The following is a 13,779-nucleotide window of genomic DNA, read 5'->3' as shown; positions in this document are numbered from 1 at the left end:
GTGCACTTCCCCTCTGGCTCACTGAAGGGTAGAATGATAAAACATTGATGCAAAATTATTGTTATGCAATAATCTTTCACCTCAAATTTACTGCGCTCAATCTTCACAGGTCTGCCCTCCTCTACCAGCAGTGGTTTGTTGTGAAGAACGACAGGTGGCCTTTGATGGCTTTCCAAGTACACTTTCACGTTAATTCTGGCCTCTAGACGCAGGCCTTTCGCTTTCACCTCCACAGAGAAAAAGTCAGCCAAATTCCTGCTGTTGTCATGTCGATAACAGAGCAAAGAATTCCTCAGCTCGTGTAGCGTGAACGACTCCACTTTCTTGTCTTTTAAAAACAATCCGCCGTGTTTTGGCACCTCTTGTATTTTGAATGTTATTTCTCTGTCTTCTCTGATGTCCAGGTTTGTGACCACGCTGAAGTTGGTGCTGCTGAACGTCTTGGATTGCCCTTTCTGGACCAAAAGACCTGTGTTGTTCGCAACCCTCAGGTATGGGTCATGAGCAACGATTTCCAACAGAGACGAGACGTAGTGCTTCCCGTCTGAAACAAACAGCACAAAGCGCCCTGAGCTCACGCCGCGGTGGATGAACAACACTCGTTTCTGCTCCAGATCCTCCTGGCTGAACTGGTACAGCTTGTGAGAAGTGTGGTTCACCAGCACCAGATCTCCCAAAGGGATGCCACGGCGAGTGTACACAAGCTGCCCATCGCTGAAGTCGGAGTCGGCATCGTGATAGCACAGGTCATCCAGGGTCAGCAGCCTCTGTCCGTCTCTGACCACATGGAAAACCTGGTCCACGATACGAACAGGCTTTTCGTCATTCACTAACTGTATGGAGATGTCGAACATGCCTTCTTTGAATCCAACCTCATCTTCACTCACCGAGATCTTTGCCACGGGACTTGACGAAGCTATGAATGTGAACTGATCATGAGTCGTTTCACTGTCATCATGAACGTACATGAGGCGCTCTTCTAAAATATCCTGATTGGTGAAAGAGACTAGCCGGTCGTAGCTCTTGGTGGAGTTCGAGAGGTTGATGCGGGTCAGTTTGCCATGTTTCGGGCCCTTGGTGATGGTGTAGTACATTTCCTTTGTGCTCAGAGTCTCAGCAAACAAATCCTTTTTGGTGATGAGTTTGCTCTCTCCTTCCAGGATTGAGAGACCATTGTTTCTTACATAAATGCTGTTGATGTCTGCCTTGATGTTTATGTGAAATACATGAGTGCCTGAGTGAGCATGCTTGCTGAACACTTGAAAATTAAATATGTCTTTTGTGTCCTCGTATGGTCTGTCCACCAACTGATACTCCACCTTCATGTCTGTGATATCCCTCTGACTAAAAGTGGAATTGACCTCTAACATCTCATTATTCAGCAACAACATCCCCTTCTGGGTGGTAGAGAGAAGCCTGAAAAAAAGCTCATCCTCATGTAGCATCACCCCTTGTGCAGTTGCAAACAGATGCTGGGAATCAACTGCCACTCTCCTGATTTTGTCCATCTCAATGATTTCATTCCTCTCCACTGTGTAATTTACCCACTTGACACTTATGGCAAAAACCAGCTCCTCTGTGGCTTTAGCAGCAACCGTGACTTTACATTTGAAGTGGTCTGAAACGCTGGCAGACTGAACATCTCTAAAGGTGCTGAGATACCTCAGGCGGTCCTTCTCTAAAACTCTCTGAGAGAACGAGTTAGTGAACTTCCACTCTCCACTTGAATGAAGTCTCTGAAGTTCACCGAATTTTGGTGGCTCGGTGACATCGTAACGAATGTCCACCACCTGTCTCACCGCATTGGTCCGTACCGCTAAATGAGCGCTGCTTATCAGAGCCATTTCTCCTTGAGTGACCTCTAGCCCAGTGTTGTTCATGACACTGTATACCAATCCCACAGCCATAATTCTCAGAACCACTGTGTTGCTGACCTTCTCTCCATCGCTCACTCTCAACACGATCCTTGAGTTCCTCACTCCAGTGTGGACATAGTTTATCTTTCCATCTTCTAAAGCTGAGTGAGGGAAGGTAGTGATAGCCTGACCTGGGTTATCTTCAGTTTCCAAAAAACCAGCGTCTGCATTGAGATTCCCCAGCACTGAGTAGACCAGGTCTGTAAAGTTGCTGTCTATGTCTACAGCCTTCAGTACATCCGTGGTTAGCTTTTTCTTAGAGTTCTCAAGCAGGACAAAGAGATTTCCTTCAGGTAGGCTTAACTCGGGGGCATCGTTGGTTGGTGTCACTGTCACATTGAATCTGTAGAGCCTATGTCCTTTCAGGTAGCTTGGTGTCTCCTTTCTGCTGCTGGAGAAGACAGAGAACATAAAGTAGTCCCGTGGGTCTTCAGAACCTCCATGGATATAGATCACTCGGCCATGCCAGAGATCCAGCATACTAAAAGTATTCTCTTCTTGCTCCTGGTCCACATCGAACCTAAGCTGACCATGCACTGGCTGCTCTTCGATTCTAAACATGATTTGAGACTGGCGAATGCCAAGTTTCTTAAAGTCCAAGTTCACTTTAATGTGTTTTGAATCCAGGGATGCACGTCCACCCTCGGGCACCACAAGGTTTCTGAGCTGAAGGAAGTTCTGTCCATATTTTTTGACGAGACCCTTTGCGAGAGTGGACATATCTAAAGGTGGTAATTGAGTGACAGAGACAGCAAGGGTCTGAGGTACAGTGGCTGGACTCAGAGTGGTCATAATCTCAGGTTCTTTCTCAGGCTCACAGCCAACCGAGATGTCTTTGGTGACTACAGCACTGGGGAGCCCTGCTGAAGCACCACTGACCTTGATGTCTCTGAAGCAGCCCTTGAAGGACCCACCTTTAATGCGCTTTCCGGCAACAGAAGAGAGACCCACTTTTCTCGCTTCAGAGCGAGTGCTATCATCGACTCCCCCGAGGAACAGAAAGCCTTTCAGGTGCAGGGCCTTTGATCTTGAGCTGATACTAGATTTCACAGTCTCTCCATCTACAGTGAGCTGTAAGCTTTTGGAAGTGAAGTAAAGTCTGACACTGTGCCACTTCTGGTCATTGACGAAAGTTAGAGAGCGTAGTTCTGTTTTCATTCCATCTCTCCCTACCATTGCAACTAGCAACCCTTCACGAATCTCCATGGCAGCAAAGTCGCCCTGTCGAGCTGAATTGTACATAATGATACCCTCTTGAGCTGAGGTATGTAGGGAGCACTCAAGAGACCACTCCTGCTGTGCAGCCCATGGAGGAAGTGAGATGTATGCCCTGGAGCTGAAAAAACTGACTGCATCTTGTTCAGTAGCAAAGAACTGAGGACTGCATCCGAGGGAGACCTCATAAACATTCTTCAAACCAGAGTAGGGCCTAAGTGATGAGAGGAGGTTGTGTTCATTAAACAGCACTTCATCGAGGCAGCCGCGGAAGCCAGTGAGATCACTAGGGAGATAGACCTTATCCAAGCCCCCTGTCCCACCAACATATAGGCCGTCTGTGATACTGAGCTCCTGATGTGAGTGTGGTAGAGTCTGGCTGGTCTGGAAACTCTTGTCCACAGTTAAGCTGACATTATTGCGGTCATGGACAAGGTCTACTGTGTGCCAAGCCAAATCATTCAGTTGGTTTCCTCTGTCTGAGTGCAGAACCCGCTCTCCAGAGCCAAGTTCCAGTCTGGCCTACGGATGAAAAAGAAGAAATCAGTGTTTGAAAAAACACATGTAGAAACAATAGAAAGATTATATTATGCTTCTTTCAAATGTGCTTTAAAACCAAGAGCACAAAGTCAGTTACATGTAAAATACTGTGCAGAATTCACATAAATTAATGACATATCACTATTTATATTCATAATAAGTGTGTGTTTGTGTTAGTGCTGTCAAAATGAATGCGTTAACACATGTGGAAATTTAATACAGGGTTTTGTAACGCTAATTAATCGTTTTACCAAATTTGGACACAAAGTCACTCTCTTTTATGGAGCCTAGTGACATATTAGTTGTTTTAACTAGTGATGTAAGCACAGCGTCACAGCTGTTGAGTTCAGAAAGGAAGGTTATGTTCTATTTATGCTGAAACAAATATTAATTATCATAACTCTCTCTCTCTCTCTCTCTCTCTCTCTCTCTCTCTCTCTCTCTCCTCTCTTTGTATGATGTAGCATCAATTGGCTCCATGAAAGCTTCTGTGTCTGAGGCTAAAGTTCTCCCTGACACTTTTACTCAGCAAATCACCAAAAATCACCAAAACCACACTGAGATATTAAAATAAATTAAAAAAAGAAGGGTTTCCTCTGGCCAGTATGTCATGGATATCACACTACACATTTATCTCCCTCCCAATAATACATGTACAGTGGAACCTCTGCTTACGAACTTGATCCGTTCCGTGACCCGGTTCGTAAGTAGAAAAGTTTGTTTTTCTCGAGTCAATTTTCCTCATTTAAAATAATGGAAAAGCAATTAATGCGTTCCAGCCCCCGCCCCGAAAGTCACCCTTTTTGCACTGATATATGTTTACAACACTCTCAAATTAGTAAAAAAAATACATGTAGCGTAACTAAAAATAAAAGAGAAATAAGAGAAATACAGTGGTAACAGTAATAAATGACTGGCTGGAGGAGTAACACAGGCACTGGCTGTATGACGGGAGGTGGGGGGTGGGTGGAATAACGGAGAGTAGGTGGTGAATGTGGGGAGACGAATCGTAGATACGGCTTAACTTAGCACGAATTTCGATGTCTGCTATTTACACTAATGCTACATTGCTAAAGCTACAATTTGCTAATCTTAAACGTTCACTCAAGTCTGGGCATGCTGGGAGACTCGCCGATTGGGGTCAGTGGCCATTTCCAGCCGCCGGCTCCACGGAGGCTCAGGTTCGTTGGTGGAGGCAAAAAATATTCAAATGCCCGGTTCGTATCTTGGAAAATTTGTTAGTAGAGGTTCCACTGTACTAGCTTTTTTAACTTTTTTTTGTGATTAATTTTTTTAAATCAAAGACAATTGATTTAATAAAAACACTAATAATATAAATACAATAACATTGTGTTTATCTTACATTGATTATTTTATTTTACATTTAAATATCCATTATTAAAAGCTTCAGTCTCAAGAATGAATAAGGTATTTAATCGCTATTAGCCTCAGAAAATTGTGCAATTTGTTTTTATTTAATGATCGACAGCCTCGTTTTTACATCTAGAAGTGATAGATGATTAGATATCTGATGATAGGTGTACTGTACTCCAGAAGAGCAGAAAAGGGATATATCACAGTTCTGGGATCATAGTCAAAAGGAATGAGATATGCTTTTGTTCAATATACCACATGGATCAAGCCCCACGGCACTATTCTTACACTTACACTTACACTTTCTAAAGAGCCCTGTTCACCGCCTGCTCCTTTAAATGATAAGGAATGATTTTACCGGTTTAGCTCTGTTCTCTTCCCTATAGATCACATTTTTGCTGGTTTTGCCCTGTTCTCTTATTTTTCTTGTCTCGCCCTGTTTAACCTCGTCTTCGCTCCCTCAGATAAACGCAGGTCCAGTGCTCTGAGGTGAATATGTACATGACACATAATGCTTATTGGTATCGACCCAAAATCTAATGAACCGTTTCTCTATATGTGGTGCAGAGAAATGAACGACGAGTGCAAATACAAGTTAAGATGTTCCATTAATGCATTAGGCATTCTGACATAGCAAAGAACACCATTTCCCGGTAGATTTTAATAAGTGTGTCAGGCTGAGACAGACTTGTCAAGGCTTGTTGAATAGCTGTGAGCTTTTGTAAAGAGGAAGCAAAGCCAAACTGAGATGCCTTCAGAGACAAGGGCATCCGAGCCGAGCAGTGGTTAGCCGTAAATTCTGTGCATCCTGAGATGATCCGACAAAAGTGCTTAGCTTCTGAATCTGCCAAATACATACAAAGCTAAGACCAGTGGCCTTTTTGTCCATTCTGCCCTTGGACAATGTCCAGAGAAGAGCTTTTCACTTGACTGACACTTAAATAAACACAAGTAAAATCCTTTCTGTGGTACAAAAGCTCCTCTGCATCTGTAGTTCTCCTGCTGATTTCTTCTGACACTGCTACAGTAGGCAGCCTTTATTAGGGCCTCAGAAGCAAGTCTTCCAGCACTAAATGTATCTCCTTCTCTAGCGATGCCATCATAGCTCACATTCTTCAGCGTCTGAAATAGTGTGAGCACAGGGCTTCTAATATAAACCGTATAATGTAGCATAAGACTCAAGAGCAGAGATTTGGGCTAAAGATATGAAGCAGAAAACCCACATAAAAAAGGTTGTGTTGCTCAGCTGTTATTTTTATTACTCAGCCACTGTGTTAATTTCCCCAAGCTAATATCATCTAGGGGTGTAAGTATTGGACCCCACAGTACTGGAATATAAAGCAGTGGAACTGTGTTCTCAGGAGTGGTACGGCACCATCCAATATCAGTACCTGACCTCAGATCTCTATATTTACATTTAGGGCATATTCTCAGACCCAGGCATCCCACAATAACTTTGCAGGTGAATATTTTTCACCTGGAATTCATGTATGGAAATTAGGCCATTTGCTCAAGGGCATCTCAGTTGTGGGTTGAGGGAGGAGGACAGCAATGTTCCTTCACTCCCACAGTTCGTCGTGAGAATCAAGCCAGCAACCTTCCAGTCCCAATCCCAGTTCTCTAAACGTTAAGCAACAGCTGTGTACACTGTAAAAAATGTCTGCAAATTTTACGGTGAAAAACTGTAAAACTACGACAGTAAATGACTGTAAACGGCCAAAACACTAATTTTTACATCTCTTTACTGTAAAAAAAATACATTATTTCACTGTTAAATGTACAAATCATTAGGGGCGGTACAAGTGTTCAAGGACTGGCAGGGGCTGAGAATAGTTAGCAAGCTCCCAGCATGCCTTGCTGCTTCATATTTTCTGTGATTTTCAGAGTTTCTTTGTTTTTCTCTGTCTTTTTAATTTTTTGTTGCATTGGGATGATTATCATGTGTATTTGTGTGTGTGTGTTTGTGTGTGTGTGTGTTGTGAAGAGATGTGTGTTGGTCAGGAAAGTCCACCATAAGCCTGTGTTCCGAGTGCTGTAGTGTGGCGCCCAGATACGACACATTTCTTTCCTCCTTATATATAGGATGCTGTTTGGCTATATTTAAATATGGCTATACCTCCGTCTCCATTTTCTTGTTTGTCACACTATTTACATGTTAATTTTATGGCAAACCGATGTTTCTTTGTTTTTTATGTAAATACTATGGGGTATTTTACGATTTATATCTGTTTTTTAACAGAAAAGTACTGTAAACAAAACAGTTATTGAACGTAAAATGTATGATTGCCAAAAATAATGCTATAATGTCATATACATTTTGATCATATATTTTACAGTGAAAATTTGGCAACCACAGTTGTTGTTTTACCGTAAATTTTATTGTTTTTCTTTTACAGTGAGCAACTTGTCCCTTGGGGTGACGCAGCGGGTTAGTGTCACAGTCACACAGCTTCAGGGACCTGGAGTTTGTGGGATTGATTCCCGCTCCGGGTGACTGTCTGTGAGGAGTGTGGTGTGTTCTCCCTGTGTCTGCGTGGGTTTCCTCCGGGTGACTGTCTGTGAGGAGTGTGGTGTGTTCTCTTTGTGTTTGCGTGGGTTTCCTCCGGGTGCTCCGGTTTCCTCCCACAGTCCAAAAACACACGTTGGTAGGTGGATTGGCGACTCAGAAGTGTCCGTAGGTGTGAGTGTGTGAGTGAATGTGTGTGTCTGTGTGTTGCCCTGTGAAGGACTGGCGCTCCCTCCAGGGTGTATTCCCGCCTTGCGGCCAATGATTCCAGGTAGGCTCTGGACCCACCGCGACCCTGAACTGGATAAGGGTTACAGATAATGAATGAAAGAATGAACTTGTCCCTTAGAGTGATTCTGAAGGTCTGCACTAAATCTACCACCAATGCCTGATCCATCTATTTCTTCAGATTCTCTGAGTTGTACATCCACCTGACTTGACTGTAATGAGCTGCATGAAGTGACTCACATCCCCCAGCAGCTGGAGAGTTGTAATGCGTGTCTGGAACAGCATCAGTGGTGCAGTGTGTGAGTTCCGAGGTGTTCTTGACTTGCCTGCAGTCGTCCGGAGGTCAGCTCCAGCAGCATGTAAGCATTCTGTCCCGCGGCCAGGAAGAGTACGCCGTTCTGGCTGGAGGAGCGGAAACGAACATGCAGCGTGTTATAACTCAGCGACTCCACTGCCTTTAACTGCACGAACCCATCACCGTAGAAGGAGGCTGAAGCAGAGGAGAATATTAAGGGCTTGTTAATAGGGTCATGTTGATGATTCAAAGATAAAAAATAACATTAAACCTTTATACAAATTTTCAGCTTAGGAATTAGCTATTAGCCTTAAAATTAAATAAATAAACTGAAGCTAAATGCTACAGGCCTGATGGCACCATGGAGGAACACAGTATACACTGGGGCATGCGCTGGCATGCTTCCCTCTGACAAAACCCCGTTCCCAGCATGTAACACTGACCTGGACACATGCTCTCGACCCTGTTTTTCATAAAGAGAGACCCTGGTGACAGCTGTTTCTTCTCTGACCCTATGCCAGGCCCTGTAATCACCCCATAATGTGTCTGCACTCTCATTTACCCTTCTGCAAATGTTCCTCAACACTGCTTAAACACTCCAGGGCCTTCTTAATTATTGACTTGTTCACTTGGACCATTTCATTTAGCATGGATGGATGGATGGATGGATAGTCATCCAGAATTTAAAGGCGTTCTACAGTAGTGTACGTCCACCAACCCAGCCCATTTGTGTGATTTCACAAAAACCTATACATTTACTTATATTTACGTGGTCCAACGTACAGCAGTTAAGCGCTACTCGTTCAAGCTGAAGGTTTATGATGCATAACACAGAGGGGATTTGTGACTCTTTGTTGTTCATAAACCCACCCATATGTAATAAAGGAGATCTTAAGAAAAATAAAAGAAAGAATTACAAGAAAAAAATAGCATATAAGTCTTTATGAGCTAGGTCAATGCATAACATTGTTTATAAAATGGTAATACCATGTTTTTATAATGGTATAATTGGCCCACAAAGCTGAATATGTCGGCACTCTTCAAAGAAATACATGTATCTCCATATTTTTGGAATTTAATTCTACAACTTTATTTGACACCGCAGCTGTCCTCCGTATTATGTGTAAATTTCATGATGAATGGACCAATAGATATGCTCCAAAATTGCTTGAAATTAAATGTTTTTGCATTGACTTCCACTGAAAGTTAAGTAAATGGTTTTTTTCTTCTGTAAAGTTACTGTTTTGAGATACATTTTGTCTTTAAACGCTGAAATCCAATAAGTTGTAACTTAAAAATAACCGAACTCTGTAACCAATCACTTTGATTTTATCTTCTTTAACTGTTTAAACCAGTTTAGGTTCATTATGGTTTCGGAACCTAGACAAAATCTTTGGGTGCAAGGCAGGAACACACCCTGGACATAGCACCAGTCCGTCATGGGGTCCCCCACACACTCACACATTTACACCTGCCGAGTCACTCACACCTGTGAACAATTTCACACACTCACTCAGTCACACACACACTCACCCAGTCACTCACACACACATCTGTGAACAATTTCACACACTCACCCAGTCACTCACACACACATCTGTGAACAATTTCACACACTCACCCAGTCACTCACACACTCACCCAGTCACTCACACACTCACATCTGTGAACAATTTCACACACTCACCCAGTCACTCACACACTCATCTGTGAACAATTTCACACACTCACCCAGTCACTCACACACTCATCTGTGAACAATTTCACACACTCACCCAGTCACTCACACTCACATTTGTGAACAATTTCACACACTCACCCAGTCACTCACACACTCACATCTGTGAACAATTTCACACACTCACCCAGTCACTCTCACACTCACCCAGTCACTCACACACTCACATCTGTGAACAATTTCACACACTCACCCAGTCACTCACACATTCACCCTGTCACTCACACACTCACCCAGTCACTCACAAACTCACACCTCTGAACAATTTCACACACTCACCCAGTCACTCACACCTGTGAAAAATTTCACACACTCACCCAGTCACTTACACTATCACACACTCACCCAGTCACTCGCACACTCACCTGGCCACTCACTCTGTCACACACTCACTCACATCTGGGGAACATGTTTCTGTGAGAGGAAACTGTAGCATCTGGAGGAAACTCAAACAGACACAGAGAGAACACTCAAACAGAACACGCCTTTGTTTATTAAGGACTGTGTGCGCATCTTCACTTATCACAGATTTTGATGATGAAGTTCATTTCACCAGGGCACTTCTATCTGAACTTATTAGAGGAGCTTATTTTAAACAATGAACTGTTATGAAAGGACATCAGCTCCCAACATTCACAGCACACTATAATAACAAACATCATCATCATCATCATCATGATCTTTGCCCCTTAATCCATTTCAGTGTCGCGGTGGCAACAAGGCGAGCAAAGAAGCCCATGCGTCTCTGTCACCCCGCAACATCCACCAGCTCCTCCTGGGTGTTCCCCGGGCGTTCCCAGGCCGGCCAGGAGATATAACCCCTCCAGCGTGTCCTGGCTCTACCCCGGGGCCTCCTTCCAGTTGGACGTGCCTGGTATACCTCCAGTGGGAGGCATCCTCTTCAGATGCCCGAACCACCTCAACTGACTTCTCTCAAAGCGAAGGAGCAGCGACTCTACTCTGAGCTCCTCGCCTGATCACAGAGAGTACGCCCAGCAACACGTCGGAGAGAGCTTATTTTGGCCGCTTGTATCCGCGATCTCGTTCTTTCCGTCATTACCCAGAGCTTATGACCGTAGGTGAGAGTGGGGACGTCAGCTCTCTTTTCACCACAACGTTCCGGTACAGTGACTGCATCACTGCAGACGCTGCACCTGACTTACGGTCAATCTCACCATCCCTCTTCCCATCACTCATGAGTAAGAACACGATATACTTGAACTCCTTCACTTGGGGTAGGTTCTCACCCCGTACCTGATGGGAGCATGCCATCTGTTTCCAGGAGATAACCATGGCCTCAGACTTGGAGGTGCTGATTCGCATACCGACTGCCTCACACTCGGCTGTAAACTGCTCAAGTGAACGCTGGAGGCCTCCGTGCGAAGAAGCCATAAGAACAACATCGTCTGCAAACAGAAGAGATGCCACCTCCTGAGCCCCTCAACGGAAGCCTTCCTGTCTCAGGCTATGCCTCGCCACCCTGTCCATGAACATCAGGAACAGGAGTGGAGATAAAGTGGAGAATATCAGGAACAGGAGTGGAGATAAGGCACAGCCCTGACGGAGTCCAATGCCGGAGTCCGGAGCGACCCTGGCACCCCATACTCCCGCAGCACCTCCCACAGAATCTCTCGAGGAACACTGTCATTTGCCTTCTCCAAATCCACAAAGCATGGAGTGGAGTTGCAAATTCACACACTCCCTCAATCATCTGTGAAAAAGTAAAGAGTTGGTCCATGGTTCCACGGCCAGGACGAAATCCGCATTGTTCCTCCAAAACCCTAGGTTCAACTATCGGACGGATTCTCCTTTCCAGCACTTTGGTATAGACTTTCACCAGGAGGCTGAGAAGATGCCACAATAATCAGTACACTTTCTCCGGTCCCCTTTTTTAAAAATAGGAACCACCACCCCTGTGTGCCAATCCAAAGGCACCGTTGCACTTGTTTACAGTGTTGACTTTCCAGTGCATTACTGCTTAAATATGCACTGTAAAGTAATACTTTGTCTGTGTCATGTAGCTGTAGTGGAGAGCACTGAGCCAAAGAAGTTATTTCTATGAAAAACAAGAGGCTGAGAGACAGGAGGACGAACACAGGGCTCGTCATGTCATCGAGATTAGAGACCCTGTCTGACTCTGTGGTGACTGTGTGAGCGCATAGCTCTGTCCAGCTGTAGGAAAAATATCTGAAATATGTGAATAAGGCATGTGCCAATTTGCAAAGATTAATAACGTGATAACTACCATAAATAACAGATCACAATACTTTCACAATGTTTATTAACAGAAATCATTATATATTTAATGTTATCATTTAACAACAATTTTGTTTTATTTGTCTCATTGTGGGTATAAAATAGTTATTGACAGTTAATAAACCATACGAATCCATAAGAATCTTGTTATATTCACTTACATTTAAAGTTTAAACATTGTGTTCCTTCTCCTATAAATATTATATAAACATATTTGGAGCTACAAGGCATTTTGGCAGCAGTAATATAATTTGAAATGATATAAATCTTCTTTTTTTGTGAGTTCAGTGATGACACATTGCTGTTATCAGACAGTTTGGCTATAAATATAATATATGATTTATTTTATACAGATAACCTTTTAACATTTACTTATTGGTGTAAACATTTCCAGGCAAAATTCCTGACACATAATATACAGTAATATATCCTTTATTAAATCTATATATAGAAAAAGGTGGACATATATAATATGAAGATATTATATCCATTATAGCGTTTTGTTGCTATTGGTTATTTTATATTTTAAGTAATCAGCCTTAGCCTTATTTAAAAAAAAATGAATAGCATTTAGGACTAAAGCATTCAGATATTCATTAAAATAACAAAGAGTTTTAGGGCACAGTAATAATGCTATATTTATCTGATATAAAAACAGGCATAACATAATAAAAGTATTTCCACATAGACATCATACAATATCTCATAATACATATCAATATATTATGTCTGTTGTTGTTGCTCATTTTATTTTTACGACAGGTGTCTTTTAACAGTTAATTACAGCTGATTTACATTGTTTTTCTTCTTTTTTTTATTTTCTAACCCACTGTGGAGCAGCACTGTATAAAAGGTGCTGTACAAAGAGCTCCACTTACTACATAAAATGATAAAGCTATATTATATTTGTGTAATATATTATTCATTATAGGTTTTATCAGTAGAGTATTATTTATTTAACTCCTGAAACATGTATTAAAAGCAGTGAAGGTTATATTTGTTGCTGTACAGTATTCCTGTGGACTGAGGTACACAAACTGAAATTCCCATGCAGTTAGGTAATGTGTGTCATATATTCTCAGTATTAATGCTAATCCTAAATAGCAGGGTAGCCACTCAAATACACACTTTCAGGACAATTCTGATAGCTAAAACAAACGAAGAGAGCAGAGATGTGAGCAGAGCACACCTTTGCAGCAGCTCTTCTCTTTGTGTGAGGTTGTTGGAGGTTAGAGGAAAGTTTGAAGAAGCTGTAACTCACCCCCGTGTGTCAGTGCGAATAAAAGCGCACTCAGCCCGAGGAGAAAAGCAAGCTTCATATTTAAACGCCGTTAGACGTTGTTTTCCGAGCGGTATTCCTCGCGGCTGAGGGCCATTTTTAGCTGTGAGCTGTTTTTACCACAACCCCGACCTCTCCACTTTAAACTCCATTAAAACAAACGGAGTCTCGCTCCCCTTCACTGTAGCTCTCCGCTATAGCCCCGCCCACCCGGGCTCGGTCAGCCCAGAGCACAACGGCGCATGCGCACTCTAGCTGCAGCTAGATAGATAGATAGATAGATAGGGAGAACACACCACACTCCTCACAGACAGTCACCCGGAGGAAACCCCTGCAGACACAGGGAGAACACACCACACTCCTCACAGACAGTCACCCGGAGGAAACCCACGCAGACACAGGGAGAACACACCACACTCCTCACAGACAGTC

General features: G+C 43.2%; 1 protein-coding gene across 1 annotated transcript in view; it reads right to left on the bottom strand.

Moving 5' to 3' along the window:
* Window positions 1-13,467, bottom strand: part of LOC136678816 (chondroitin sulfate proteoglycan 4-like) — a 32,976-nt gene extending 19,509 nt beyond the window's left edge. Inside the window, exons 1-3 of the mRNA XM_066656960.1 lie at window positions 13,330-13,467; window positions 8,106-8,269; window positions 81-3,653 (exon numbers count right to left, since the gene is read on the bottom strand). Coding sequence (XP_066513057.1) covers window positions 81-3,653; window positions 8,106-8,269; window positions 13,330-13,387 — 3,795 coding nt within the window. The 5' untranslated portion in view covers window positions 13,388-13,467. The remainder of the gene's footprint in view (window positions 1-80; window positions 3,654-8,105; window positions 8,270-13,329) is intronic.
* Between the last annotated feature and the right edge of the window lie 312 nt (window positions 13,468-13,779).

The sequence above is a fragment of the Hoplias malabaricus genome, chromosome Y (assembly GCF_029633855.1).
Source record: "Hoplias malabaricus isolate fHopMal1 chromosome Y, fHopMal1.hap1, whole genome shotgun sequence".
In the NCBI taxonomy this organism is placed as follows: Eukaryota; Metazoa; Chordata; class Actinopteri; order Characiformes; family Erythrinidae; genus Hoplias; species Hoplias malabaricus.
This window is presented reverse-complemented; position numbering and strand designations above follow the sequence as displayed.